At 37.2% G+C, this 27,367-nt stretch overlaps 1 protein-coding gene across 1 annotated transcript in view; it reads right to left on the bottom strand.

Moving 5' to 3' along the window:
• LOC150106878 (uncharacterized) overlaps positions 1-27,367 on the bottom strand; it is an 85,685-nt gene that overhangs the window by 54,660 nt on the left and 3,658 nt on the right. The window contains exon 2 of the mRNA XM_090392787.1: positions 3,077-3,626. Within this exon, the coding sequence (XP_090248913.1) occupies positions 3,077-3,567 (491 nt within the window). The 5' untranslated portion in view covers positions 3,568-3,626. The remainder of the gene's footprint in view (positions 1-3,076; positions 3,627-27,367) is intronic.

Here is a 27,367-nt window from a genome sequence, read left to right as displayed (position 1 = left end):
ATCTTTCTTCAGACTGATGCTCATCATTTATACTTTGTTTGCATTCACTCACACCTGCATTCCTCTCTTTGTTCTCCAATATTTATTCATAAACCGAATGGCCAACACCTGACATCTTAAACAAATACTAAAATATAAGCCAATTGGAAAGAGAGGCAGGATAGACCTCAAAAAAGGATATTGGATGGATAACAAGACCGGAACAGACCAATATGTTCTATACCCGTAATTAGTATTATGATAACATAAAAGAAAGAATAGTATTATGATGATGATTATGTATTTTATTATGAACTATGGAGACATAATTATGAGTCTCCATAGTTCATAGTTTCCAAGAATCGTTATCAGGGTTTTTCAACTCAGTTGAAAAACCCTGATTAAGCAGTCTCATATGGAGATGGTGGAAAACTCAAGTTGTTCATCCCATACCAGGCAAACCAGCCAGAATAACATACACAAAGATATATTTAGACAGGAGACTAACCATCTTATCTTAAAATACTGGTGTGAAAACCATCAGGGCAGATCATGAGCCTGAAAGGCCCTACCATAGATTATTATTTACTTATAGCCACTTGTTACTTTCATTTCAAGTATATAATAGATTTAGTTTAATCCTTTATCCCAGTGAGAGCAAACAAAGTTTGCGCCTGAAATTATCTTCAGGACTAAATATAGTGTTGTACTATCTTATCCAGTAAGTAGTGCAACACCAAGGCAACTCGTGGCAAAGGTGGAGCAAGCTACCAGGCACTTCTAACCCAGTATCTCCCATAATGCAAAACACATTTCCTATGTGGATATGTGTTTTGCATTATGGGAGATACTGGGTTAGAAGTGCCTGGTAGCTTGCTCCACCTTTGCCACGAGTTGCCTTGGTGTTGCACTACTTACTGGATAAGATAGTACAACACTATATTTAGTCCTGAAGATAATTTCAGGCGCAAACTTTGTTTGCTCTCACTGGGATAAAGGATTAAACTAAATCTATTATAGTCTAACCTAGTGATAAATAAATTTTCAACATTTCAAGTATATGTTTACACATCTAAATTGTTAATAATTATTATGGTACTCGACACATAAACTTGCTCTATGTTCTGTTCACAAAAGATGGCAATATCAAAAAAGCTCTGTTCTGGTCAGTCATCTGGATAGCATAATGTATTTAACAACTTCACTATGACTCTGCTTCACAATATTTATGCCCTTTCAGTATTCTGGAATTAATCTAGCCTGCTTGTCATGAAAAAATATATAATTAATTTATTGAATTTAACTAATATTTTACTGATTTGGACTGAAACCATAAGGATATAATATATTCTTATTATGGTTTCAGTATTTTAATTATATATATATATATGTGTGTGTGTCTCTTGCAATATGTCAGAATGACTGGCCAAGCGAATAGCATATCTGTTTTCCAACCAATAGAATGCAAGATTGAACCCCACTGGATTCAAGCTTGCATACTTGTGAGTCTTATGTGGTAGATAAATTTCATTGTGCTGCTTACTCTGAAGTAACTTGAAATTGTAACTTGATTGATTAAATAACAGCTTATTTATAGTCTGTTTACAATAACCATTCTTCTGAAAGGACCCAAGAAGAAGAAACTATTTCTTTGGTGATCTCTTCTTCTTCGCTGAGAAGGGAGCAAGTATGTTTACCTAATGTAGAAATTATCCATCCCAAAAGCTTGGCATCATTTCTACATTAGGTAAACATGCTCATTCCTTGCTCGGCAAAGAAGAGATCACCAAAGAAATAAAGTTTCTTCTTATAACCTTTCAGAAGAACGGTTATCGTAAAGAGACTACTAAAAAGCTGCTATTTAATCCACCTGTTCATCATATTGAAAATAATACTGGTGTAAAAGGTTTTATATCTCCCCAAATATCACCCCCATTTCACTAAAGGTAGCTAAAATTCTCAAAAAATATAAAATCTGCACTTTTTTTTTTTCACTTCCTCTAACCAAATTCTTTTCCTTAATTGGTACAGCTAAACCTAAGCATGATAGCTTAAAGTATTCAGGAGTTTACTGTCTTTGGTGTAACTGCAACATGTCCTATTTTGGTCAGATGGAGAAATCCAGTGAGTCGGGTATGTATAAGCATGTGAGAGCATCATGTATGGCAGAACTACTGTCACCATTGTATCTTATCACATTCTTAATTCTGCTAAGTCTGATGATGAAGATTCTATCACACATCCAGTGATTTTAAACAAATCAGAAAACATTTTTAGATGCTATGATGAGCTTGAGAGAACTATTGAATTGACAGAAAGTGTCTTTAATCTGGTCCAACTTAATAGTAACCTAAGCTATAGCCTTTCTGATTGTTACTCCTCAGCTATTCAACTTTGGCGTATGAGAGATCATGCCCGCATGAACACGCTCAACAATAATATGGCATCCAGAACACCTTCAAATGTAAACAATGAATTTGTAATTTAATTTATAGTTGTTGTTCTCTTGTAAAGTATATATTTTTTTATTTCTCTTTTTATGTTATGCATGCATTGAAGTCTTCTAAGAAGATGCAACTAGTTGTGCATTCATATAATAAATAGTTTTATTGTCATTTATTGGGTTGTAATCATTTCAATTTTTTCTATTACATATAAATGTGTATGTTTAAAAAACTTTCAGTGATATGTAAAACAATTTCTAGACTGAAAATAGCATTTGACAGGAAAAAGTTTGGCTGCTCCTGTTTTAGATCACTACACTTATAAAGAGAGAGTAGTCATTTCCTTGACTGTTGATGGTTGAACATTAAATAATTTTGAAGTATTAGTTTGGTTTATTTTAAATTAAAGCTGTTACTTCAACACAGTAGTAGTCTCCATCATTTATCATAATTACACTTCATTATTTGTCATAATGAAGTGTAAGTAGTCAATCCACACTATGCATCCTATAATGCACTGTAATGCTATTTATGAACATTTAAATCCAGCTATTTTTCCTATAGTGATAATTTTTAATTAAGCTCACTTAATTATTCCTATAAATAATGGCAATAAGAAAATTTACTTGGTGATTGCAAGGATACCAACATACCTTCCATCCGAACATGCTGAAGTGCTTGGTTCATCAGAAAAATCTTCACAGTCACAAAAATTGTCGTTCACTTCAGAAAATGGTATTTCTTTTCCAGTTTTAATGCAACGAAATGTCCCCGATGCTGTTGGCCTGTACAGTTCTTGATTTACAGATAGTACACCAAGTAGTTTATGGGAGTCATTATATTTCAACTTCTGCTCTGATTGCTTTGTATCTAAACTCCTCTGCATTTTGAAGCTATCTTCTTGCATCATTTTATTCTTCCCAAAATCACCATCTTCAGCTTCATATTTCAACTGCATAATCCCATCTGCTTTTTCATATTCTTTAAAATTAGTCTGCAGTTTAGATCTGGGGCGTTTCTTAGACAGTTCTTTTCCAAGCTGGCCAACTGATAACAGCTGATAGAGGAGAAATATAATTCCAGCTGATATTACAATAGTGAGAATCCGTCTGCGTCGAAACAGCCGCCTTGGGATTAAAGACATTTTGAAAACTTTGTACCTTGAAGTAAATCATGTGGTCTTGTTTTGCACAGACTTGCTCACTATAAATTGAAAAAGAATATATAGTGAGTTTAATATCTAGAAAATGTTATATTTGTTACTAATTTCAATTATTTTTAAATATTTAAAATCTTAAATATTTAAGATTTTAAATATTAAACTCTTGATATTATCATTATTGTTATTCAGGACATCTAAGGAGTCATGAGTGCCTCAGTGGAAAGTCCCTTTTAGACTATATAAAAAATCTCTTGCCATTCCTTAAACTCATTAAATGCCTGTACTCTCATCACCTTTTCAGGGGCAATGCATTCTATGCTTCTACTGCTCTCGCCATGGAATTTCATAACAGTGCTTCGTAGTACAAACAGCACCAAGAGAAAAAATATATAATTAATTTATTGAATTTAACTATTTTGCTGATATTCTACCCAGCATCTTCACATGCACAAATTACAACTACGACAAACCACACAGCACTCAAGTAGACAGATGTAGAAAACAATTCAAGTTGTAATAACTGAAAAAGAACTATTGTCCTAACAAGGTTAGTGACTAGATAACCATAAGTTAATTTAAAAGGGTCAGGCTATATTTGGTATCAGAATGACTACCTCTCAGATCTTTCTCAACTTAATGCAGTCATACTTGTTGAGGTTGGAAGAGTGCTTCAAAGCCAATGCTCATTCTAAAAATAGTCTCTCAGACCTATAGCAACTGCATAGCAAAGAGGTTTTCTTACATATTTCATTCTATGAGGCAGAATATCCAGGGCATGGTTTGCTAGTCCTGACTTGCCATATAGATGACTGTGAATGTACTGTGAATAAACCAAGGAACTTGATTCATGCCAGCAAGAAGATGAAGTTCATCCTTAGGCTAGCTGAATGAATGGTTTCAAAGTGGCATGCTAACTACCTTCAGCTAGCTAAGCCTAAGTATATATCTCCATGCAAAATGTACAAGATGTTTAAGAGGATGAAGTTGAATCTGTCCTTACAAGAACAGATTAAGATAGCTAGCTGAATGAGTGGTTTCAAAGTGGAATGCTAGCTACCTTCAACTAACTAAGCCTAATGTACATCATCATGCAAAAAATCTCTCTAGCTTCAATTTGGAATGTAGCAAAATGTAAGGTCTTGCTGTTTGGGACACATCGATGGGACGCTGCATAATATATGGGAGGTGTTAAACTGGAGGAAGTAGAAGAGACAAGAGATCTGGGTTTGATGATTGATAGAAACCTGAAATTTAGGGGACATATTGCAAAGGTAATGAAGGTAATGCAGAGGATTGCTGCAATAATGAGGACACTGACTTGCAGAGATAAAATGGTTATCATTCCATTGTATAAGACTCTGATCAGACTACACTTAGACAATTGTTCTCAGATCTGGTCTCCAGGATTTGAAGGGTATAAATTAACTGTGGAAAGGGTACAAAGGCAGATAACAAAGATAGTTTCAGGACTGTACAATGATAGTTATGAGGATCAGCTGAGGGAATGTGGACTGCAGAGTTTGGTGGATAGAAGGAGAGGTGATATGATTGAGACTTTTAAACTGTTGAGAGGTGGTTACAGGGTTGACACTGGGGAGTTCTTTTGCTTAGTTGAACAGTGGGAAGGAGTGATGACAAGAATCCCTGGAATACGAAAGGAAACTGTGAGAAAGAGGGTGAGGAGTGGTTTCTTTGCATGGAGGGTGGTTGAACCATGGAATGCAATGCATTGCCTGATGGAGTGGTGAGAGCAAGAACGGTCAATGCATTTAAGGAGTGTGTTTCCTAGGAGGGACCTCCCTCGATGAGTCTTAATAGACTTGTGTTTCTTAGAAAGGACCTACACAATGAGTCGTTTGACTCCATGGAGGCCTGAATAATAATAATAATTATCTTCCATATGCCTAAAAGACAAAAAATAATTTTCACAAGTTTACTCATGTATCTTGTATTATTTACTAATTTTAAGAATTGAAACAAAAACACCCGTTTGGTCATTTCCATTCATTTAGTTTGTGTTTTGGACATGGCTTAAGATGGGATTTAAAATCTTGCTGTTGAAGTGGCATTATGTGTGACAGATGCATAGGTAAGTATGATGTTCAGCTGTAAGCAGAGTCGGTGGTTAGTTATTTCCCTGTCATTTGAAATGAAATGAAAAGAGAAAGACTACATTCAACACTCTGTTCTTATGTTGTTGTTGTTTTTACATTCATCTCAAATGAAGGAATGTAAGAAGATATAAGAGCAAAACTGTTAATATATCCCCAATATGTGGACTTTATACGGACTTTTTCAATCGAAAGTGAGTTAGCCGATCTCATACGGAGGTAGCAGGGTTTTTTCTCCCGGAAACTCGGGTTTTTCATCCCGCACACAGACAAAAAATACTAGTTGTGGTAGTGGGCAGTAAATGGCGCTGATAGAGATAATTGGTAGTAGAGGTTCGGTATAGTGATGGAGACAGTTGTTTAGTAGGTGATCTCCCACGATCAGTCTTCGGACTCCTTGGAGGTATCAATAATAATAATAATAATGTAGCTGATTATAATAACAAAAAATTATAATAATAGGTATTGCAGGAAAACATTTTTCCATCTTTTGGAGGCAGATGTATGGAAAAATTCTATGTAGAAAATCAGGCCAATCAAAGAAGCCCACAGATTTCAAAATGAAACTAATAGAGCCCCCCCACCCAACACACACACATTGAAAAATACAAATCATTTATGATCAAATAAATATTTATGATCTTCTTGGAACCAGTCAAACTCCTTTTTTAGGAGTATTACCTGTCCTTTTCCAGATGATATTCTTCCCACAGAAGAGAAAAATCGGCCTAACAAGAATGTGTACTGTATGTGCAATAAAAAAAGTATGCAAAAGAAAAAGAAGTTTTTCTTAACCTGTCACGAAGGAAATATCACTTCTAAAATAGAAAATAAATTGGATTTTATTTTTGTACTTCTGAGATGAGCAAATTTTTTATAGCAAAATGATTCATTTATAAATTATATAAATAAATAAATAATAAAAAAACTTACAGGAATCTACTGACAAGAAGGGAGGGAGAGTGCCGGAAATTACTAACAAGAAGAGAGCAGGGGAATTATGTGCACATAAGGTAAACACGAAAGAGGGAAATAGTGGCAATGGTTTTGAGGCAGTGTAGTATCAGATGAAGGTTGATAGGAAGAGATATTTAGTTGGATGTTGCTATAGGCCAGGGAATGTGGAGGGAGGTGATGAAGAAATGTATAAACATCTTGGGTTAGTGAACAACGGAAGAGTGATTATTATGGGTGATTTTAATTATGGCAGTATAGATTGGAATGAAAAGATAGCCTTTGGGAATAAGGAAAATAAATTTCTCCCATTCTTGAGAGACAACTATCTAAGGCAATATGTAAAGGAGTGCAAGCAAGGATCTAGAGTTTTAGATCTGATCATTTCATCAGAGGATGTAATTGTGAGTGGGGTTTCTCACTTCCCTACAGTGGGTGAGAGTTATCAAGCAGTAATCACCAGGGTAGAAGCTAGCCATACAAAAACTTCTGTGAGGAATGGATAGATGTGGAAGTATAAGGCTGGTGATTATGACAAGCTTAGGAGAGAGCTTGGAGATATAGCATGAAATGAAGAGTTGAGCAGAAAGTAAATAAATGCTGCTTGCAAACTTGAAGAAATACATAACAACATCGATGTGTAAAAGTATTCTGAAAGTGAGAAGGCTGAATAAGGTAGGTATCAAATGGATGATTGAGGGAATTAAGCATGAAATCTGAAAGAAGGCAGCACAAGATGAATAATGGTAATAATCAGTTGCATGAAGAGTATAAAGCGCAAGCCAGGAGAGTGACTCAACTGTAAGGGTCAAAAACAGTGCAATATGAGCAGAAATTAGCAAATCAGGCCAGGAAAAACTCTCAGGAGTTTTTTTCGATATGTAGCAAGTAGAAAGAAGAATAATTGTGGTAAGATGATGTGAACGGAAGAAAGTGGGAGATTGGTAACACTGCTGCAGTCCACATAGTTGAGGTATTCAGTAAGCAGTTCAGCAGGGTGTTTCATCCTCAGTGTGAAATCAGAAGCTCAAGTGTAGGGAATGTAATGAGAGAAGAATTGATGATGAGCAAGCAAGCAAGCAAGAGATATATGAGGAGTTATGTAAGCTATATGTCAATAAGGCAATAGAACTTGATAACATATCATCCTGTGTCTTGAAGGAATGTTCCAAGCAAGGAGTTAGCATTAGTCTTGGCCAACCTGTTTACAACAGTCTTGCAATAGCACAATTCCCAAAGGAGTGGAAGAAAGGTAAAATTGTTCCACTTCACAAAGGTGCTGATAAGACTAAAGGCTATAAATTATAGGCCAATCTGTATATTTGGAGTTGTAGTTAAGGTACTGGAGAGGTTGATGAGAGATATGATACGAGGGTTGTTTGAAAAGTTTGGTAAAAAAATAAGTTAAACACATTTTTTTTGGAAAAAATCACCTTTATTTCTGAACATAGTTGCCATCGAGGTCTACGCATTTGGTCCAACAAGTTTCCAATTTTTTCATCCCATCTAAAAAGTAGGATTTGTCAAATTCTGCAAAACAGTCATTGACAGCCTTGATGACATCCTCGTTTGAAGAAAATGTTTTCCCACCGAGCCAAGTCTGGAGAATACGGTGGTTGTGGAACCAATTCGAACCTAAATTCATGCAATTTTGGCATTGCGACGGCCGATGTGTAGGACGGTGCATTGTCTTGAAGAAAGAGCACTTTTTTGTGCGCCAATCTTCGTCGTTTTTTCTTTAGTTCTTCTTTTAAAAGGTCCAACAATTAATAGACTCCTGTCTTACCCTTTTCCAAATAGTCTATCATGATAATTCCTTGAGAATCCCAAACAACAGTGGCCATCACCTTCCCAGCTAACAAAATGGTCTTCGCTTTTTTCGGGGCTCTTTCACCAGGCATTGTCCACTGTTTTGACTGCTGCTTGGACTCAGGTGTGTAGTAGAGGATCCAAGTTTCGTCTACAGTCACGAATTGACACAAAAAAAATCCCGTGAATTGCAATTAAACATCACCAAAACACTGTGTTGAAATGTCTTTTCACATGCGATTTTGATCGACAGTCAACAATCGCAGCACCCATTGTGCACACAGCTTTTCGTGAGCAATTTTTCGTGGATATTATACACCCGTTAAGTTGAGATGCCTACAATCTCAGCAATTTCACTTGGGGGGTCTTCCATAACGATACCATGGATTTTGTCAATTGTTTCCTTCGTAGTGATCTCAGTAGGGTGTCTTCAGTGTGCTTCATCTTTGATGAACTTACGACCACGTTTAAACTCATTTATCCAAAAACAAATAGTCTTTAATGCTGGTGCAGACTCCCCATGAACTGCATCTAACTTGGCTTCATCTGTGCGGCCGTCCACTTCTTCAAATAAAAGTGTTTTACCACTGCATGAAACTCCTTTTTCTCCATTTTAATGAAAAATACAAATACAGTCATTTTAAATGTTTGCCAAACGAGAACTACACGTCACACGTGGCTAAAATATTGCCAGGGGTCATGAAAAAGATGATACATACCGACACTGGTTGAATGAACGAATTGTGTCACCGTCTATTGGAAATTTACCAAACTTTTCAAACAACCCTCATACAAAAGTAGCTTGATAACAGTGGCATTCTTTATGCTTGTCAACATGAGTGTGTTAAAGGGAGGTCATGTTTTATCAACTTGCTTATGTACTATAACAAGGTGATGAATGTATTGGACAATGGAGATGCATGTATATTAATATACTTAGATTCTGAAAGGCTTTTAATAAGATTGCCACATTATAAGTTGGTCACTGAAGTGAAGTGGATGGAATTGAATGATAGATTAGTAAGTTGGACTGGCTTTCAGATAGGTATCAGCAAGTTGTGCATGGGAGTGCAGTCTCGAAAGAGGAAAGTTGCTAGTGGTGTGCCATGGAGATATGTTTTGGGACCACTGTTATTTAATTTGTATATTAATGACACTGGGATGAGTTTAACTGGTATACAACTGTTTGCAGATGATGAAGCAAAAGTGGAAAGAGTGATGAGGAATCAAGCAAATGTTGTGGCCTTACAGAAAGACTCGAATAGATTGTATGAGTGAGCAACAGTATGGAACTGTTAATTCAATGTTGCAAAGTGTCTGCTCCACTAAAAAAATCCACTAACACCTTTTTTTACCCTATGGGGGAGTAGGCAAGGCCATTTTAGCCCTATCTAACTTTTTGAGACTGAGGAGACAGTTCAATCTCTGCTGGTAGCTAATCAGAGATAGTAAGCCCAACACTATCACTAATTATAAATGTCATCTACTTAGGAGATACCTGACAAGTGCTGCCATCTTGTGGTCCCTAGTCGCAACACTATATTTATTGTCTGAAATAGTGTAGGTTCTACAGTCCATTTTCTTGAATTTACGAGACGAAAAACCTGAGTTTCTGGCAAAAATGGGATGCAAAGTACATGCTTGGTGGGGAAGTTTTGGAGGAGGTTGAGATGAGAGACCTTGGAGTGGTGGACAAGGATCTTTAGTTCAGAGGTCACATTTTTGTGAATTGTGAAGTCATCACATTAGATTAGGGCAATGATGTGGAGGATCTTAATGTGCAGAAATAAACAGGTTCTCATTCCATTCTATAAGGTCTTGTATGGATTACTGTGCACAGATTTGGTCTCCTGGTGATGAGAATATATTGGTAAGAGTCCAGAGAAGACTAAGGTGGTAACTGGTTTTTGGAATGCAGGATATGAAGGCAGATTGAGGGAGTGCAGTTTGTAAAGTCTTGTGAATAGGAGAAAGAGAGGAGATATAATTGAGACATTTAAGTTAGTAATGGGTTGTTACTGGGTTGATATGGAAGAAATATTTTGTAGAATGGGGGAAGAGGGTAGAACAAGGGGACATCCCATTGGAATAAGGAGCAGGTTCTTTGCATAATGGTTGGCAAGTGGAATGCATTGTCTGACATGGTGAATGCAGATACATTGAATGAGTTTAAAGCACAATGTCTGACAGGCTTTGTGTGTAACTCCTGTGATGAGTCTTTGACTCCATGGAGACCTGATGTTAATAACACTACTACTACTAATAATAATAATTTGTTTTTCTAAATGAGCTTCATTAAGGTATAATAAAAAAGAAATAAAAATTAGTTTCTTGGCAACTTTTCCTCAGAAAATTAGTTAAGAGGTTAAATGTGTCAATCATATCACACCATTGTTTTTTTTTATCGACAAGGTCCTTCAGTCTAACAGCCTTGAACAACATTCCACAGTCCTGATATCATTTTTACTACCTGCCTTTGTATTCTAAAGTTTCCTCATTGCTTCAAATGCTGATTGCAGATATGAGCACAGTGACACACGTGTGATACTATGATCCGAGTCTTATTACCCTATTTTGGCAGCAATCTGTGGATTATCTTGAATGTGTTCTGTAAACTTTAAATTTCTATCCAGCATCATGCAAAACTGCCTGTCTTCTTCACTTCTTCCAATATGGTTCAGCCAATGGAGCATGCAGCCCCCTCCCCAATATACATTGTGGCTTCTAAAGTTCAATCCTCAATTAGCTGGGCAGATTGGATTAGTGGTTGTCTACCATCTAATGGTTGTAAAATCCATTAGATGGTAGACAAGTTTTGCTTCCCAGTGTACTGGATGTCGATGGTTGTTCTTTAGAGAAGAGCTCTGTATGATCTGATCCTTAGCACATCCAAGGTACTATTGTACTACATTTACTCTGACTTCTTAGAATAAATTTCCTTTTATACAACTCTAGAGAGTGCCATGATAGGACATTAGTTCCATTTTTCTGTTACAATTTGAATTGTTTCTGCAACTAACTAGTTGAGCATTCTGTGTTTTATAACAAATTGTTTGTGTGCTCTGAAGATGCTGGTTGGAAATCCAATGAAATTTTAGCAGCTTAGTAAATTTATTCATTTATACTGTGAAGTGCTACTATGTATACTTTGCTAGTAAACAGGATGGTCAGAAATAATTTGTTACTGACAATTCGAGCTCTGCTGAAAGCATGCCGACTGATATCATTAAAGTGCCCTTCTTTACCAGGTTCTCAATTACTACCTGAAGTTTTCCCTTATCCAATTTATTTATTTCGTATCCAAACACAAGTGGTACAGTAGTAAGTAAGTAGTACAACATTATTTACAACAAATTAGGATACATTACAAATGAGAACAGCTTAAATTTGGTAGGTGAATTATACAGGAAATAATAAGGAAAATATGAAGAAAAAAGAAACTATACATAAGTTATATACAATAAATACGGTCAGATGTTCCTCCAGTATCTTGTGCAATCAACTGCTCTTTCTGTGCAAGATACAAGGTCCTCTTTTGTGCAAGGTGATTGAAGAAGGGGACAAGAAAGAAAAGGTGTTCCCATGGACTGGGTTGTCCACACTCACAATTATCTGGTCCAGCGAGGTAGCCCCATTTGATGAGGTTTTGTTTTGCAGCATCCTGTTGTTCGAAGTCTGTTGAGGCTTTTCCAAGTATTCCAGTCCAAGTGGGCACCACTTGGAAGATGTTTCGGCTGTAGGAATACCAGTATTATTATCAGAGTATAGTGCAAGCCATTGTTGAAGTCTTGTCTTTGGAGGGTTTTTTTAGGTGGTTCAGTAGTTGCTAGGAAGCTATGTCAGCATCTTAGTCTTTGGGGCACTGTGGTCTGGCCAAATAGTGGGTGGTGTTCATCATTTATTTGTCTGCTTCTTTCTTCAGCTGAGAATGCAGATCTTTAAATTGAAGGGGATGCAGTACCAGCCAAAGTATACAGGTCTCTTAGTGGTGTTGGTTTCAGGCATCCTATAATCAAGCGACAGCTTTACAATTATCCAATGCTTCAAAGTAACAGTACAAACTAAGAAAACTAAACCTCTTGGTTGGTTCAACATCAACCAGGAATGTGTTCACGAACTCAACTGCTGAAAATATGGTTCTTCAATTAATTTAGTACTCTCTTAACCTTTTAAGAGTCTAATATTCAACTCAAAAGTTTTCTTCTTTTATCTATTATGTTATATGCTTTCTTAGCATTTAAAGTTTTCTTCTTTTATCTATTATGTTATATGCTTTCCCAGCATATAACATAATAGATAAAAGAAGAAAATTTTTGAGTTGAATATTAGACTCTTAAAAGGTTAAGAGAGTACTAAATTAATTGAAGAACCATATTTTCAGCAGTTGAGTTCTTGAACACATTCCTGGTTGATGTTGAACCAACCAAGAGTTTTAGTTTTCTTAGTTTGTACTGTTACTTTGAAACATTGGATAAGTTTTCTTCTTTTATCTATTATGTAATATGCTTTCCCAACCAGGAGGCACCCCTGTCTTATGGTTAGTAAGCTAAATTCTGACAGTTTACTGCTTACAATATTATAAGCTTATGTATCTGTATATACTGGGAGTGTATATATAGCTACTTATGATGATGGTCTTAACACAGAAGCTGAAACGTAATGATACATATCTGTTAATGATTTTTTATTCTATAGATGCTCCATAAGTCTTTTACAAAAAAAGACTTATGGATTAAATAGAGCCAAAAGGAGTAGGAGACAGGTGTGTGGATGGTAGTTCATTTGAGACAATCTAGTGTGAAATAGAAGCCAATGGGAAAAAATATACAGTTAGTTGCAGCTATAGGCCAGGAGGAGGTGCAAGGAATCATGTGGAAGACATGTATCAGCAAATTAGCACAAGTGCAAGTCGAGTAATTATTATGGAAACTTCGACTTCAGAGAAACAGATTGCAAGAAGGAAAGATGACATGGCAGGAAGGAAATGGAATTTATATGTACACTAAGAGATAATTACTTGAATCAGCATGTGACTGAGGGGACTCAGGATATGACAGTGTTGGAGCTGGTGGTCACAGAACAAAAGACCTGTCCATAAAGAGGGTAGCCATATTACTTTTGATTGGGGAAACTGATAACGTGGTCTTGACTTGGGATATTGTGAAACCAGGTATTTTTCACTTAAGAATGGAGTATATACAGAACTACAAGGTCATTATGACAAACTTAGGAGGCAGCTTGAAGCCATGGTATAAGAATCTGAAAGGGACAGATGTTAGTAGTGCATGGGAAATAGTAAAACAGTAACTGAAAAAAGCAATATCAGACTGATATTGCTTTTTTCAGGTGATAGATGAGTAGTATCATTAAGCAGGAGCTTAAAATAAAATATGGTGGAAGGTTTCAGAAAGTTCATGAGTCTACACAAAGCTCAGACAAGAAAGGTGAATAGCATGGTAAGAAAGGCAAAATCAAATTATGAGAAAAAATTACCTGAGCAGGGCAAAAGAAATTCCAAAGAGTTTTTTTTCACTATGTGGGAAGTAAAAGGAAGAGTGACTACAAAAGGATCACTTTAATGAGTGCTCCTTATTATTATTGTAGCACCTCCATGGAGTCCTAAGACTCATTGCGGGAGATCCAACTATCAACATAGTGTCTATCGTACCTATCCTTAAAACTATTAACAGACAAAGCACTTACAATGGACTCAGCCAACCCATTCCATTCATTCATCACTCTCCATCATCACAAGCAAAAAATCTAGTCTTCATGCCCTCGCTGACTACTCTTATCAAACTTCCAGGGTTGACCTATTGTTCTGCTCCCTCTAGTCAAGTGCTGAGACACTTCCCATGCATCAATCCTATAAAATCCTTTAAGTAACTTAAATGTTTCTATCATAACCCCCCCCCCCCATTTTCTGCCTATCAACCAACTTTGGCAAATCTTGGTCACTTGCCTCTGGATCCTCTCTGCCACTTCCACATTCTGAAGAAATTCAGTTGACCAGACCTGAGTATAGTAATCTAGATGCAGATGTATCAAGGCTTTATCAAGAGGAGCAATAACTCCCTTATCTCTGCTTGTTAGTGTGTACTCCATTCCCACCTTAACTTTCAGGTAACCCCATAAGAAGAAATCCGGAGGTGACAAATCTGGCAACAGTGGTGGCCAAAGTCCTTTAGAAATCAGTCTCTCACCAAAAAAACTCTTGCAAAAATTGCATTGTTTCATTTGATGTATGACCCTGCTGAAAACAGCAATCACGTTCTTCAATCTCAAGGAGAGCCACGATGATGATGCCTTGATACAGTGCACTGTTCAATGTCTCAAAACAAATGGGTGAGACAATGTGACAGCATGATACTGCACACCAGACTCCAATTTTCAGAGAATGCAAGGACGTTTCATGAAAAACACAAAGATTTTTCCATGACCAAATTGTTATTTTTGGCTATTAACGTATCCGCTTAGGTGGAACCAAGCTTCAACACTGCCAGCTTACAAACTCCATTTTCTTCAATAAATGATCACACCACCTACAATACACAATATATTTTTCCTTATTCGGTGGTTTCAATTTCTGACACTATGTTTGATGGTTCTCCAAGTACTGCCAATATGACAAACCTGTCTGTGCAGAGAGTTTTCTAAGACTCTTTGAAGGTGAATGTTGTAACATGCCATGTACTGCAGTCACTTTAGCCTCAGTCAAAATGGAATGTCTTCCATGCCACTGTTTGTCTGCAACTGATCCAGTTTCCCAAAAGCATTTCACTGATCTCGTAATTGTTGAATTTTGAGGAACACCAGAGGTTGGGATACTTTTGACAACACTTCTCCACAATATTTGCATAAGAATGACAGGCAAAATAACATTCCAAAATAACAATTTATTGCTCCTGGGAAACTACTATCATAAACAAAACTATGCAATGGATACCCAATACCCAACACGTGGCAGATAGATTACACAAAAGTGGGCAATAGTCCTAAGGCATCATCTTTAGGTGAAATGAATAATTAGAATTGAAACATTCAATGCAGCTCAGCTTCAACTTTGATCACTCTGTATATCCATCACCATTTGTTGCAGTTTGCATAACAGAGTTCCATGTGGTATTCTGTCAAATGCCTTTGCAAAATCCAGTGGTATTATAATGTAGCCATTCCCTTTATCCAACTCAGTTGTCACCCTATATTAAAAGGTTAATAGATTACTAAGGCATTACCTTACCTTCGCAAAGCCATGCTGTCCCTCATAGAGTATCATATGAGGTGTGGCTATTAAATAACGAGACAACCTGCATCGTGACTCATGCACTCATAGCAGTGGGATGTGCTTGTGCCGTGAATGACCTTGAAGGTTCTAGAAGCAGTTGAGATAAGCATTGTTCACTGTTGCTCATAGTTAGTCTGTAGGCAGTTATAAAAGAAACACATATGAAGTCGCTTTGCCAGAATAATGTCTAACATTAAACTCGAGCAGCACATTAATCTCAAATTCCTTGTGAAATTGAAGAAATTGCTGACCAAGTGTTTGAAACTGTGCCATTCAAACATGTGTGAATGTTTGAATGGCACAAATGCTTTGCTGAAGGTCGAGAAAATGTTGAAGATGACGAACGACTGGGGCGCCTTGTAATGGCAGGAACCGAACAAAACGTTGCAAAAATTAATGAAATTGTCTGCAACAATCGCCAATTAAGCATTCAGATGATAGCAGAAATGGTGCATTTTTTTGATAAGGAGTATGACAAATTTTGCATGAGCAATTGAACATGAACAAAGTCTGCACCACAATGATTCCCAAAAACTTGTTTCAGGAGCAGAAAGACATCTGGGAACAAATTTACACTGACATCATGGAGCGGCTGACAGTGGAGCTAGTCTTGCAGGAGAAGATCATCACATGTGATGAGACATGGATTTTCCAGTACGATCCAAAAACAAAGAGACAATTGATGTACTTGAAAACTTCCACGTCACCAAGAATGAAAAAAGCAAGAATGAGCAAGTCAAAACTGAAAGCAACGCTGAACGTTTTTTTTTTTTTTTTTTTAAATATATCAATGGCATGGTAATGGTTGAATGGGTACCAGATGGTCAGACAGTTAACCAACATTATTACCTTGAGGTTCTGGCCAAGCTGAGAGAACAAGTGAGGAAGAAAAGACCCGATCTGAGGAAGAACAACGCTTAGCTTCTTCATCAGGACAACACTCCAGCTCACAGAGCACTGTCTGTAAAGCAGTATCTGGCTGATAAGATCCCAGTGTTGGACCATCCACTACTTGCCAGACAGCTCCATGCGACTTTGAACTTTTTCCAAAGTTAAAATTGAAGGGCACCCATTTTCAGTCAGTGGATGAGATAAAGGAGAAAACGGCAGCACTACTGAAACAAATAACTCCTGATGATTTGCAGCACTGCTTCCAACAATGAAAATTCATATGCAATGGTGTATAGAGGAGGGGGGAATATGTCAAAGGGAATAACAATTAAGTTGTACAATTGCAATAATAAACCACATTTTTGCAACCAGTCTCATTATTTAATAGTCACACCTCACATTCTTATTCATCCATTTCTGAATTCTCTTTTAAACCAACCTTTCTAGTATTTTTACCATCACTACTGAGATACTAATTAGTCTATAATTTGCTACCACAGACTTTGATCCTCTTTCATGCAAAGCAATTATTTTACTCTCCTTTCACTCTCTCTTGGGACTTTTGCCAGAGCTGAGACTTAATTAAACAGCCTAATCAAAGGTATTGCCTGTTTCCCTGCACAGTTTCATTAAACACAAGCCAATATCCCATCCAATCCCAGCTATATTTATTTAGATTCAGATTCCGCAATATACTACTGTACGCCCATAGATGAGAGATCCTTCGACACTTCTGCAATGTCAGAAGAAGGAGCATCCATTCCGATAATAGGGTAATCAATCCGTCTTGTGGGATGAGTTGTTTATTATTACACGTTGGAAAATTAACTTTTCTTTTATGAACATTATAGTTTTTAAAGTGGTAACTATTTTGCTTGTATAACAGTTGGAAAATTTTACGTATAAAGCACGTGATTTTGCGAGTTGGTGACAATTCGTACATCCTTTATTTCTTTTTCCCCTTCAGCATGAATTGACTCTTATTAGCAGGTTGCCAGACTAGGGTCTCGGATCTGTGGTCGGACAGTAAGTACCTCCAATTCTTCAACCTCTATTCTCACACCAGTCCCTGTCATAACAATATCTTCACTTGGATGATATATCCTTGCAAAATGATCACTCAGTAGCTTAATATCTGTTACCTCTCTTTCATTTGCACTTACTAAAGTTATCCTTCCATAGTCATTCTCCCTCCTCCTTGCCACATAACGAAAAATCTCTTTGGGATTTCCTTTTGCCTGTTGGCAAATCTCTTCTCATAATCTGATTTTGCCTTCCTTACGATACAGGTCACCTTTCTTGCTTGATCCCTGTACTGTTCATGAGTTAGCCAGTCATCTTTCTCTTTATATATCCTGCACAACATTTTCTTTGTTTGCAGGTCATGCTCAATGATACTGCCCATCCACCTAATTCCTACCCTATGTGATATACTATGTGATGTTGCTTCCTCCAGATACCCCTTGACTATCCCACATGCACTATGAACATCTTTTCCTTGCAGATCTTTATGCTATGGTACTGCTTCAAGTGCCTCATAAGTGTATCATAATCAACTGCCTTGTAGTTCCACATGTATTCCTTCCAACTGGAAGAATTTCCACGTTTTGCTACCTCCCAAGTGAAGATCACATGATCACACGTATTTTCAATGGTACTGATGAATATATGGCAGAAAAATGCAGCAAACAATTTACACAGTGCTGCTCTGAAAAATCTTGTGACTGAAATTATATATATATCATTTCACACCCCTAGCACTACAGACTTACACTCCTTCCATGGGTTGAAAAATACTTAATGGCTCACCTTTAAATATTTCCTTACATACAACAAATGAAACCAATACATACTGATCTTTTGCAGACGCAAAAAAAAAAGAACAACCCAACAAAAAGCCCAAAATTCACAAATAAAGCCCACAAACTATTCAGAGACGATACATTTCATCAACATATGAAGTCTCTTTAGTTATTTTTGAAAATTATGGAGACAACTACCGTGTTTGAATAAAAACTTTAGTTTAATATAACTAAAATCTACAATTCGACGTTTCGACCTTTATGTCAAGGTCATCTTCTGGAGCATACAAATATACAATCAAACTGGTTCGTTAAAGACACTGACCAACCGCTACCACAATTGTTGGCCTGACCTCTGGTGAAAAAAAAAAAATAAATAAAATAAAATAAAAAAATAAAAATTATACATCAACGGTAGGGTCCTATTATTTGTGTTGTCTACTATATACATATATTAACATTATTCCAGCCAGTTGGAGTGGAATGGTTTCTAATACTAGCGGATTGGCTAGAGTCCTGACTTATGTTGAATCTTTCATATTAGGTTGGCTGAATGTGTGCCATCCAGATCCTTGGAATTTTCATACCATCTTTGTTATTGATATTTGGGTGGTTTATCAGGATTTCGCAGGATTTCTTAAATTTTCTCAAGAAAATTTGTGGAATTCGCAGGATTCCTTAAATTTTCTTGAGAAAATTTAAGGAATCCTGCAAAATCCTGATAAACAACCCAAATATCAATAACAAAGATGGTATGAAAATTCCAAGGATCTGGATGGCACACATTCAGCCAACCTAATATGAAAGATTCAACATAAGTCAGGACTCTAGCCAATCCGCTAGTATTAGAAACCATTCCACTCCAACTGGCTGGAATAATGTTAATATATGTATATAGTAGACAACACAAATAACAGGACTCTAGCGTTGATGTATAATTTTTATTTTTTATTTTTTCACCAGAGGTCAGGCCAACAATTGTGGTAGCGGTTGGTCAGTGTCTTTAACGAACCAGTTTGATTGTAGTATAGCTTGTTTCTTGTGTATATTTGTACGCTCCAGAAGATGACCTTGACATAAAGGTCGAAACGACGTCGAATTGTAGATTTTAGTTATATTAAACTAAAGTTTTTATTCAAACACGGTAGTTGTCTCCATAATTTAAAAAAATGCATTCGGATCACCGTGCAAGCCTAAAAGAAAGGTCTCTTTAGTTATTCTTTTTCTCTACCTCCAACAACGCTTAAATCTTCCCTCATGAACAGTACTTTTCTCTTTTATGGTCATCAATCACCAACCACCACCATCACCAGAATAAAAGTGCTCTTTTTAGTTCCTTGACTGGCTGATTGTATACAGGGAATTTTGCCGCTCCGTGCAAATGCACGTCTTGCACTGTCAGTAGAGCCGGCCCTGATTGTATAGCTCTAACACATTTGTAAAAAAAGCTGAGCCACTGTTTCTCCTGTTGTTCTTTCAATACCAAAAATTTAGGAGAATAGGAAGCTGTTCCTCACATTCCAGGAGAGTATCTGCCTAAAGTATCTGTAACAAGTTGAGTTCAACAACTATACATGTTCCAGAATAGATGGAATGTTGTGTTCTATGCCTTCATTTTCCGGATTTTATCCCATACAATTTTTTCACTGGTTGTATGACTGATAGACGTAAATTGGATACAAGATTGTTTCTAACTCTGACATCTCATATAATATGCTTTGGTCTGAGCATGTTTAAAAGCTACATAATTTGATGTAGTAGAGTATCGATGAAATATATCCCTTTAGATAGCCAAGCAGCTAAGACTTGAAGAAATTTTATCGCATGTTAAGGAGCTTACAAAACCATTTCGCTAGCTGTTTAACGAAAGTCTTTACAAAAAGAGTGATAAAAACCAATTTGTGTTTCTCCCTTAGGAGAAATGATGTTATGATTTCAAAGAAATTAGTAAGGACTCATACTAAACTGACAGTCAACATGGTTTAATTATGGGGCATTCTTGTTTCAGTCATCTGTTGCCTTTTAAAATAAAGTAACAAGAGTGGTTGATGTGGAAAATGCATACACTGTACTTTTATGAATTTTGAAAATAATGTGACAGCTGCCACACAACAAGTGGGTATTTAAGTTGCAAAATATGGGTTTAGGTATCAGGTTAGTGGATTGGACTGGCTGTCTAACTGTACAGAGAGAGGGGGGGGGGGGAATACAATCAACGAAGGAGTTCTCGTTATTATCCAACCTTTATGTTAATGCTAATGTCATGGATGTCAGGGAGGTATTTAGTTGTTTGCAGATGATGTGAAGCTAGTGAGAATTATTAGATATCATATCAATGACATGGTTATTCATGAAAATTTGAATAAGCTGAAAAAAGGTGGCGAAATAAATAAACACCAGTTTAACATAAGTTTTTATGTGAATTCACCCCCCCCACACAAGGTTGTAAAAGGTCCATAATAATAATAATAATGTTTCATTACTATCAAGTCTACTTTCAAACACCTGACGGTTCATCCACTTCTTTATTCTTTCCAACTGCCATATATAGAAGTGCTGTTTCTTTCTACCTTTGTAATGAAAACATAATGGAAGAGCTGGCAAAGTCGTTTCATTATATTTTTTGCTATGGTCACTTTTCCATTACCTCCAACTACCACAATAATTTGTCTATAATGTTCACTTCAAAAGATGCACACCCTATATTAAGCGCATCCGTAGCGCAATTGGAAGAATGACGGTACATTGCGCCCTTTGATTGGAATAGGCCTAAGTTCGATTCTCGTCGTGACGGGAGGAATCTATATCTGGACAATTTCAATTGAAGGTGAGTTAGCCGATCTCATACGAAGGTAGCAGGGTTTTTTCTCCTGGAAAGTCGGGTTTTTCATCCCGTATACAGACAAATCGGCCCTTCAGAACACGCAATTTACAGACAAAAAATACTAGTTGTGGTGGCGGTGTAGGTGGCCAGTAGATGGTGTTGATGGAGATGATTCATAGTAGAGGTCCGGTGTAGTGGTTGAAACAGCTGTAGGTGTCCTCCCAAGATGAGTCTTCGGACTCCTTGGAGGTATCAGAAATAATAATAATATATAATAATATGTGTGCGTGGCCAATGGGATGATGTAAATGTTTCCACCTTTATATCAGCTGTTAAGTCAGATTCCAGGCAAAAATGTGCATGCACTTGTTCCAAAAAAAAAACTGTTTAACGAAAGTCTTTACAAAAAGAAACTCTTTTTGTAAAGACTTTCGTTAAACAGCTAGCGAAATGGTTTTGTAAGCTCCTTAACATGCGATAAAATTTCTTCAAGTCTTAGCTGCTTGGCTATCTAAAGTATACTGAGCATTCTAAATACAATTTCTTCATTCACTTCTAATTTTTCAATCGTTCCCATCCTTTTATGGATAAAACCACCAGAAGTAAACTGTTATCTTCCCCTGCTTAAAATAGAGGAAGAATTCTAACTCAGGGCAATTTTGCACACACTGATGACATGTTCGTGGGAAACATGGGGCCCCATATTTCCCACGAAGTATCTGATCTTATGGAAAAGTATGGACGACAAGGGCTTTCTCATGTCCCCACCTCTCTTGTAGTCTTGACCTGACCTGTGCCTGCAGACCTCTCTGAGTGTTCTCTTTTCTAATCTGTTCTCTAAGTGGAAAGAACCATTCTGTGAGAAATGCTCTGCTACAACTGACAAGGTTTCTGTTAAAGTGAACTGACACCGAATATTAACAAGCTCTGATGACACTAGTACAAGACTTGCCCATATGGGCAACAGTGATAAGGCAGAATGAAAATTATATTGAGGGACCTAGAAATGTATTTTGTTAAATAAATGTTTCATTTTAACAATTAGGGGTACAAGGTGTAGAACTTTTGATTTAAGCATAGCCAGAGAATGCTATAATAATTTCTCTGGCTTGCTTTGGCCACAACATCACTATGATACTATAGTTCAATCTTTCATGTCTGAGGTTGACATACACATATACACAAATTCTGTTAGTCTTTTTTTGTTATAATCATATGCAGCTGTATTCCTCATTTTACGTATATAAAGAATGAGTTTTGATCATTCACTTTAATTTCATTTCCACCACCACATCTCTGTACTATTTCCAAAAATTATATATCCTTAACACACTGAAAAAAACTGGCATTAATATTATTAACATCTGACATCCATGGAATAAGACTCACTGTGGGATGTACACACATACACTTGGTGTGTGTGTGTGTGTACATCGTCCACACAAAAAGCTCATCAAATCATGCAATAAATTAATTCAATGTGTCTACATTCACAATACACTCAGACAATGCATTCCACTCACCAACCACTCTCCATGCAAAGAACCTACTTCTCACTCCTCTGCTCACACCCAATCCTTATACAATTTCGAAGGATGGCCTCTTGTTCTAACTCCCTCTCCAATTATAATAAATTTAATTTAATCCTTTATCCAAGTGTGAGCAAACAAAGTTTGCACCTGAAAGTATCTTCAGGACTGGGGTAAGGTGGTACAACACCAGGGCACTCCTTGCAAAGGTGGAGCAAGTTACCAACACTCCTATCTCAGTATCTCCCATAATGCAAAACACATCTCCTTGCAGATATGTCTAATGTTATGCATTAAGGGAAGGGCAACAACCCAGACTAGTTTCGACCTTTATTGAGGTCTCTTCAGTGGGAGCCAGGCCCAAGTGGAGATACCGGGCAGAAGCATTAGCAGGTCATCTCTACCTATAGGAGCTGCCAAACGGTGTGCCACCCTTTTTTAATAAATTACTCTGCATTTAGAGAAAGATGTTGAAAGTTTATTTTTCACTTGGTTAGAGTATAATAAATTTAGTTTAATCCTTTATCCAAGTGTGAGCAAACAAAGTTTGCGGCTGAAAGTATCTTCAGGACTGGGGTAAGGTGGTACAACACCAGGGCACTCCTTGCAAAGGTGGAGCAAGCTACCAACACTCTTATCTCAGTATCTCCCATAATGCATACGATGTTATGCATTAAGTGAAGGGCCACAACCTAGACACTAGTTTCGACCTTTATTGAGGTCTCTTCAGTGGGAGCCAGGCCCAAGTGGAGATACCAGGCAGAAGCATTAGCAGGTCATCTCTACCTATATGCAAAACCAAGGGAAGGGCCACAACCCAGACTATATGCATAACACCCTATATGCATATACAGACTATATGTATATGTAGACTATATGCATAACATCTCTTAATGCATAACATTAGACATATCCGCAAGGAGATGTGTTTTGCATTATGGGAGATACTGAGATAGGAGTGTTGGTATCTTGCTCCACCTTTGCAAGGAGTGCCCTGGTGTTGTACCACCTTACTCCAGTCCTAAAGATACTTTCAGGCGCAAACTTTGTTTGCTCACACTTGGATAAAGGATTAAACTAAATTTATTATACTCTAACCAAGTGAAAAATAAACTTTCCCTCTCCAATTCTTTGAGAATCTTCTCCAGGTCAACCTAATAACAACCCCTGACTAACTTGTCTCAATCATATCTCCCCCCCCCCTGCCTCCTGGTATTCATGAGGCTTTGCAATTTACATTCTTTCAATCTGCCTTCATACTCCACATTTCAAAGACTATTGATTACCTTAGTGAATCTTCTTTTGACCCTTTCTAACATATCCTTGTCACCATAAAAATCAGGTGACCAAGTTTGTGCACAATAATGCATATGAGACCTGATCAAAGCCTTATACAATGACATCATAACCTCTTTATTTCTGCGCATCAGGAACCTCTGTATCATTACCATTAACTGATGATGTGACGTCTTCACAACTTGTGAAACGTGGCCTTTGATCTTCAGGTCCTTGTCCTACACCACCACCACCACTCCCAGATCTCTCATCTTCTCTACCTGGTTTAAAGTTTCCCCACCAAGTGTATACATTGCATCTCATCATTGCTTACCAAATTTCAAAACCTTACACTGACAGTTCTGCTTACCTGCTCATTCATGCAATCTATTCAAGTCATCCTTTAAAGCCATAACATTCGCTTGTATCTGTTCTGCCCAATTTTGAATCATATTTTAGGTTGGAAGAAGAATTTTATCGCCCAGTGTGAGACCACCGCCCCACTTATTGGAGGCCTGAAGTGGTCTGAAAAAGTTCCATGTTTGGTCTCTAGAGCAGGGTTTCCAGACTATGAAAAAATAAATAAAAAAATTACAAAAAAATAATCCTTAGCCCACCCATGGTACAAATGTACAATAATTTATTATTATTATTGCCCATGGAGTCAAATACTCATCTTGGTTCACCTCATCTAGGAGGCTCTTTTATCATACACACAGCTCATCATACCATACTTTAAGCACTCAAATTCTTTGCCGACACCACACTCTCAGGCAAGGCATTCCAATCATTCACAACTCTGCATGCAAAAAACCTGCTTCTCACTCCCCTATTCATACCCTCTTTATACAGTTTCCAGGGATGACTTCTGGCTCTCTCCTGATCTCCCACTGTTTTCTGTAGAACTTTTCCAACATTGATCCTATAACAACCCCTTACTAACTTGTAGGTCTCTATCACATCTCTCCTCTCCTTCCTGTCCACCAGACTCTGCAAGTTGCATCTCCTCAATCTTTCCTCATACTCGACATTCCAGAGGTTAGAAACTACCTTAGTCAGTCGCCTCTGGATTCTTTCCAACATCTCTTCGTCCTTCTGAAAACCAGGTGACCAAATCTGGGCACAACAATCCATGTGTGGCCTAATCAAAGCCTTTTACAATGGAACAAGAATCTCTCTACTTCTAAAAGTCAGTGTCCTCTGCATCATTCCCAGAAGCCTTTGTGTTGTCTTCATAATTTTGGCTATGTGTCGTCTAAATTTCAGATCCTTATCCACTATCACCCCCAGATCTCTTATTTCCTCCACCTCCGACAATATATCCTCACGAAGCATAAAGTCTGCATCCCATCTTTGTTTCCCAAATTTTAAAACCTTACATTTTGCAACATTGAACTCGCATCCCCATTCCTGTATATTAATGATATTCAAGTCTTTTTGTAAGGCCACATCTTCTCTACTCTTCATAATTTGTCTCAACTTTGTATCATCTGCAAACAACTGAATATCTCCATTCAAATCTTTGCCAATATCATTAATATACATGTTAAACAGTAATGGCTCTAAGACAGACCCCTGAGGCATACCACTAGCGACCTTCCTTTTCTGGGATATTGCTCCTCCATACACAACTTGCTGATACCTATCAGACAGCCAGTCTCCGATCCAATGCACATCTAATATCCAACCCCATCCGATCGAGAGCACCCACTCTACAACCTTCATCATCTACACAAACTCCATCTATTGCCAACCACCACCACTAGTATTTTCACAGACTATCGCAAACATCCATGTCCAAGTTTAATAATAACCTTTCATGGGTGGTAACCACATAAAAAAAAAAAAAAAAAAAAAAAAAAAAAAAAAAAAAAAAAAAAACTGCATGTCATCAGTTAAATCCATCCCAATATCATTAATATGCAAATTGAACAACAATGGCCCAATACAGACTCCTGCAGCAACACCACTAGTGACTCTTCTCCTTCAGGGCACTGCACTCCCATTTACAACTTTCGGATACCTAGCTGATAGCCAGTCACTGATTCAACTCACTAGTCTGTTATCCAATCCTATTTCTTTCACTTTATTTAAGAGCTTGTCATGTGGCAGTCTATCAAAGGTTTTTGCAAAATCTAAGTATATCACTATAAATGCATCTTCCTTGTCCAAGACATCTATTACCTTGTTATAATACATAAGTAAGTTGGTAAAACATGATCTCTCTTTATCGAACCCATGATAACAACCACAGAGATTACTGTGGTTGTTATCATGGGTTTCTGTATCCATTTCTGTATTCTAAGTTCTCACCAATCTCTCTAGTACCTTCACCATAACTTGAGATATACAGATTGCCTATAATTTGTAGCCACAGCCTTATCACCACCTTTATGCAGTGAAACAATTTTACCTTCTTTCCACAATCTTGGAATCTATGCTGAGAATAAGAAATAAAACTTTTAATAAACAAGTACGGCAATGCTACTGCCAATTCCCTGGGGCATTCCCTTAAGATATGTGGTGATATGTCATCAAATCCAATTGTCTTATTGACATCAAGGTTATTTATTTCCTCATATATCTTCTGCTCACTCATAATTAAGCCATCCTCTCCTATGTTCTCTCTACTCGAGTTTCTCATGATTTCACCCTGATAAGGATGAAATACCCTTATAAACTGATCACTGAGTACCTCAACAATGTCTTCTGCAGAAGCTAGCATTGTACCATTTTCATCCATTAACATCATCTTACCATAATGATTCTTCCTTCTACTTGCCACATATCTAGAAAACTCTGTAGGATTTTTTCTTGGCCTGATTTGCTAATTTCTGCTCAAACTCTACTTTTGTTATCCTTACTAGCTGAGTCATCTGCTGGCTTGTTCTTTATACTCTTCATACTTTCTTCAAAGAAAGTATTCCTTCCAAAGTACTTTCTTTTTCCAGATTTCATGCTTAATCCATTTCAGACCTGCCTTATTCAGCCTTTTGACCTCAGGAATACATTTGCACATTGCTATTATGTATTTCTTCATCAGGTCCCAAGCAGCATTTATTTCCTAGTCGCTCAGCTCCTCATTCCATGCTATAGCTCCAAGCTGTCTCTAAGCTTCATGATCATCAGCCTTGTACTTACATATCAATCCGCTCCTCACAGAAGTTTGCATGACACAACCCAGCCACAACCCAGGTGGTCACTTCATGATCACTCTCAACAACTCGAGAGAAGTAAAAAACTCTACTCACAGTTACATCCTCTGATGAAATGATCAGATCTAAAACTCTCAATCCTCGCAT

Source organism: Typopeltis vanoorti, chromosome 5 (genome assembly GCF_054136105.1).
Source record: "Typopeltis vanoorti isolate ZY-2024b chromosome 5, IOZ_Tvanoo_1.0, whole genome shotgun sequence".
Lineage (NCBI taxonomy): Eukaryota > Metazoa > Arthropoda > Arachnida > Uropygi > Thelyphonidae > Typopeltis > Typopeltis vanoorti.
This window is presented reverse-complemented; position numbering and strand designations above follow the sequence as displayed.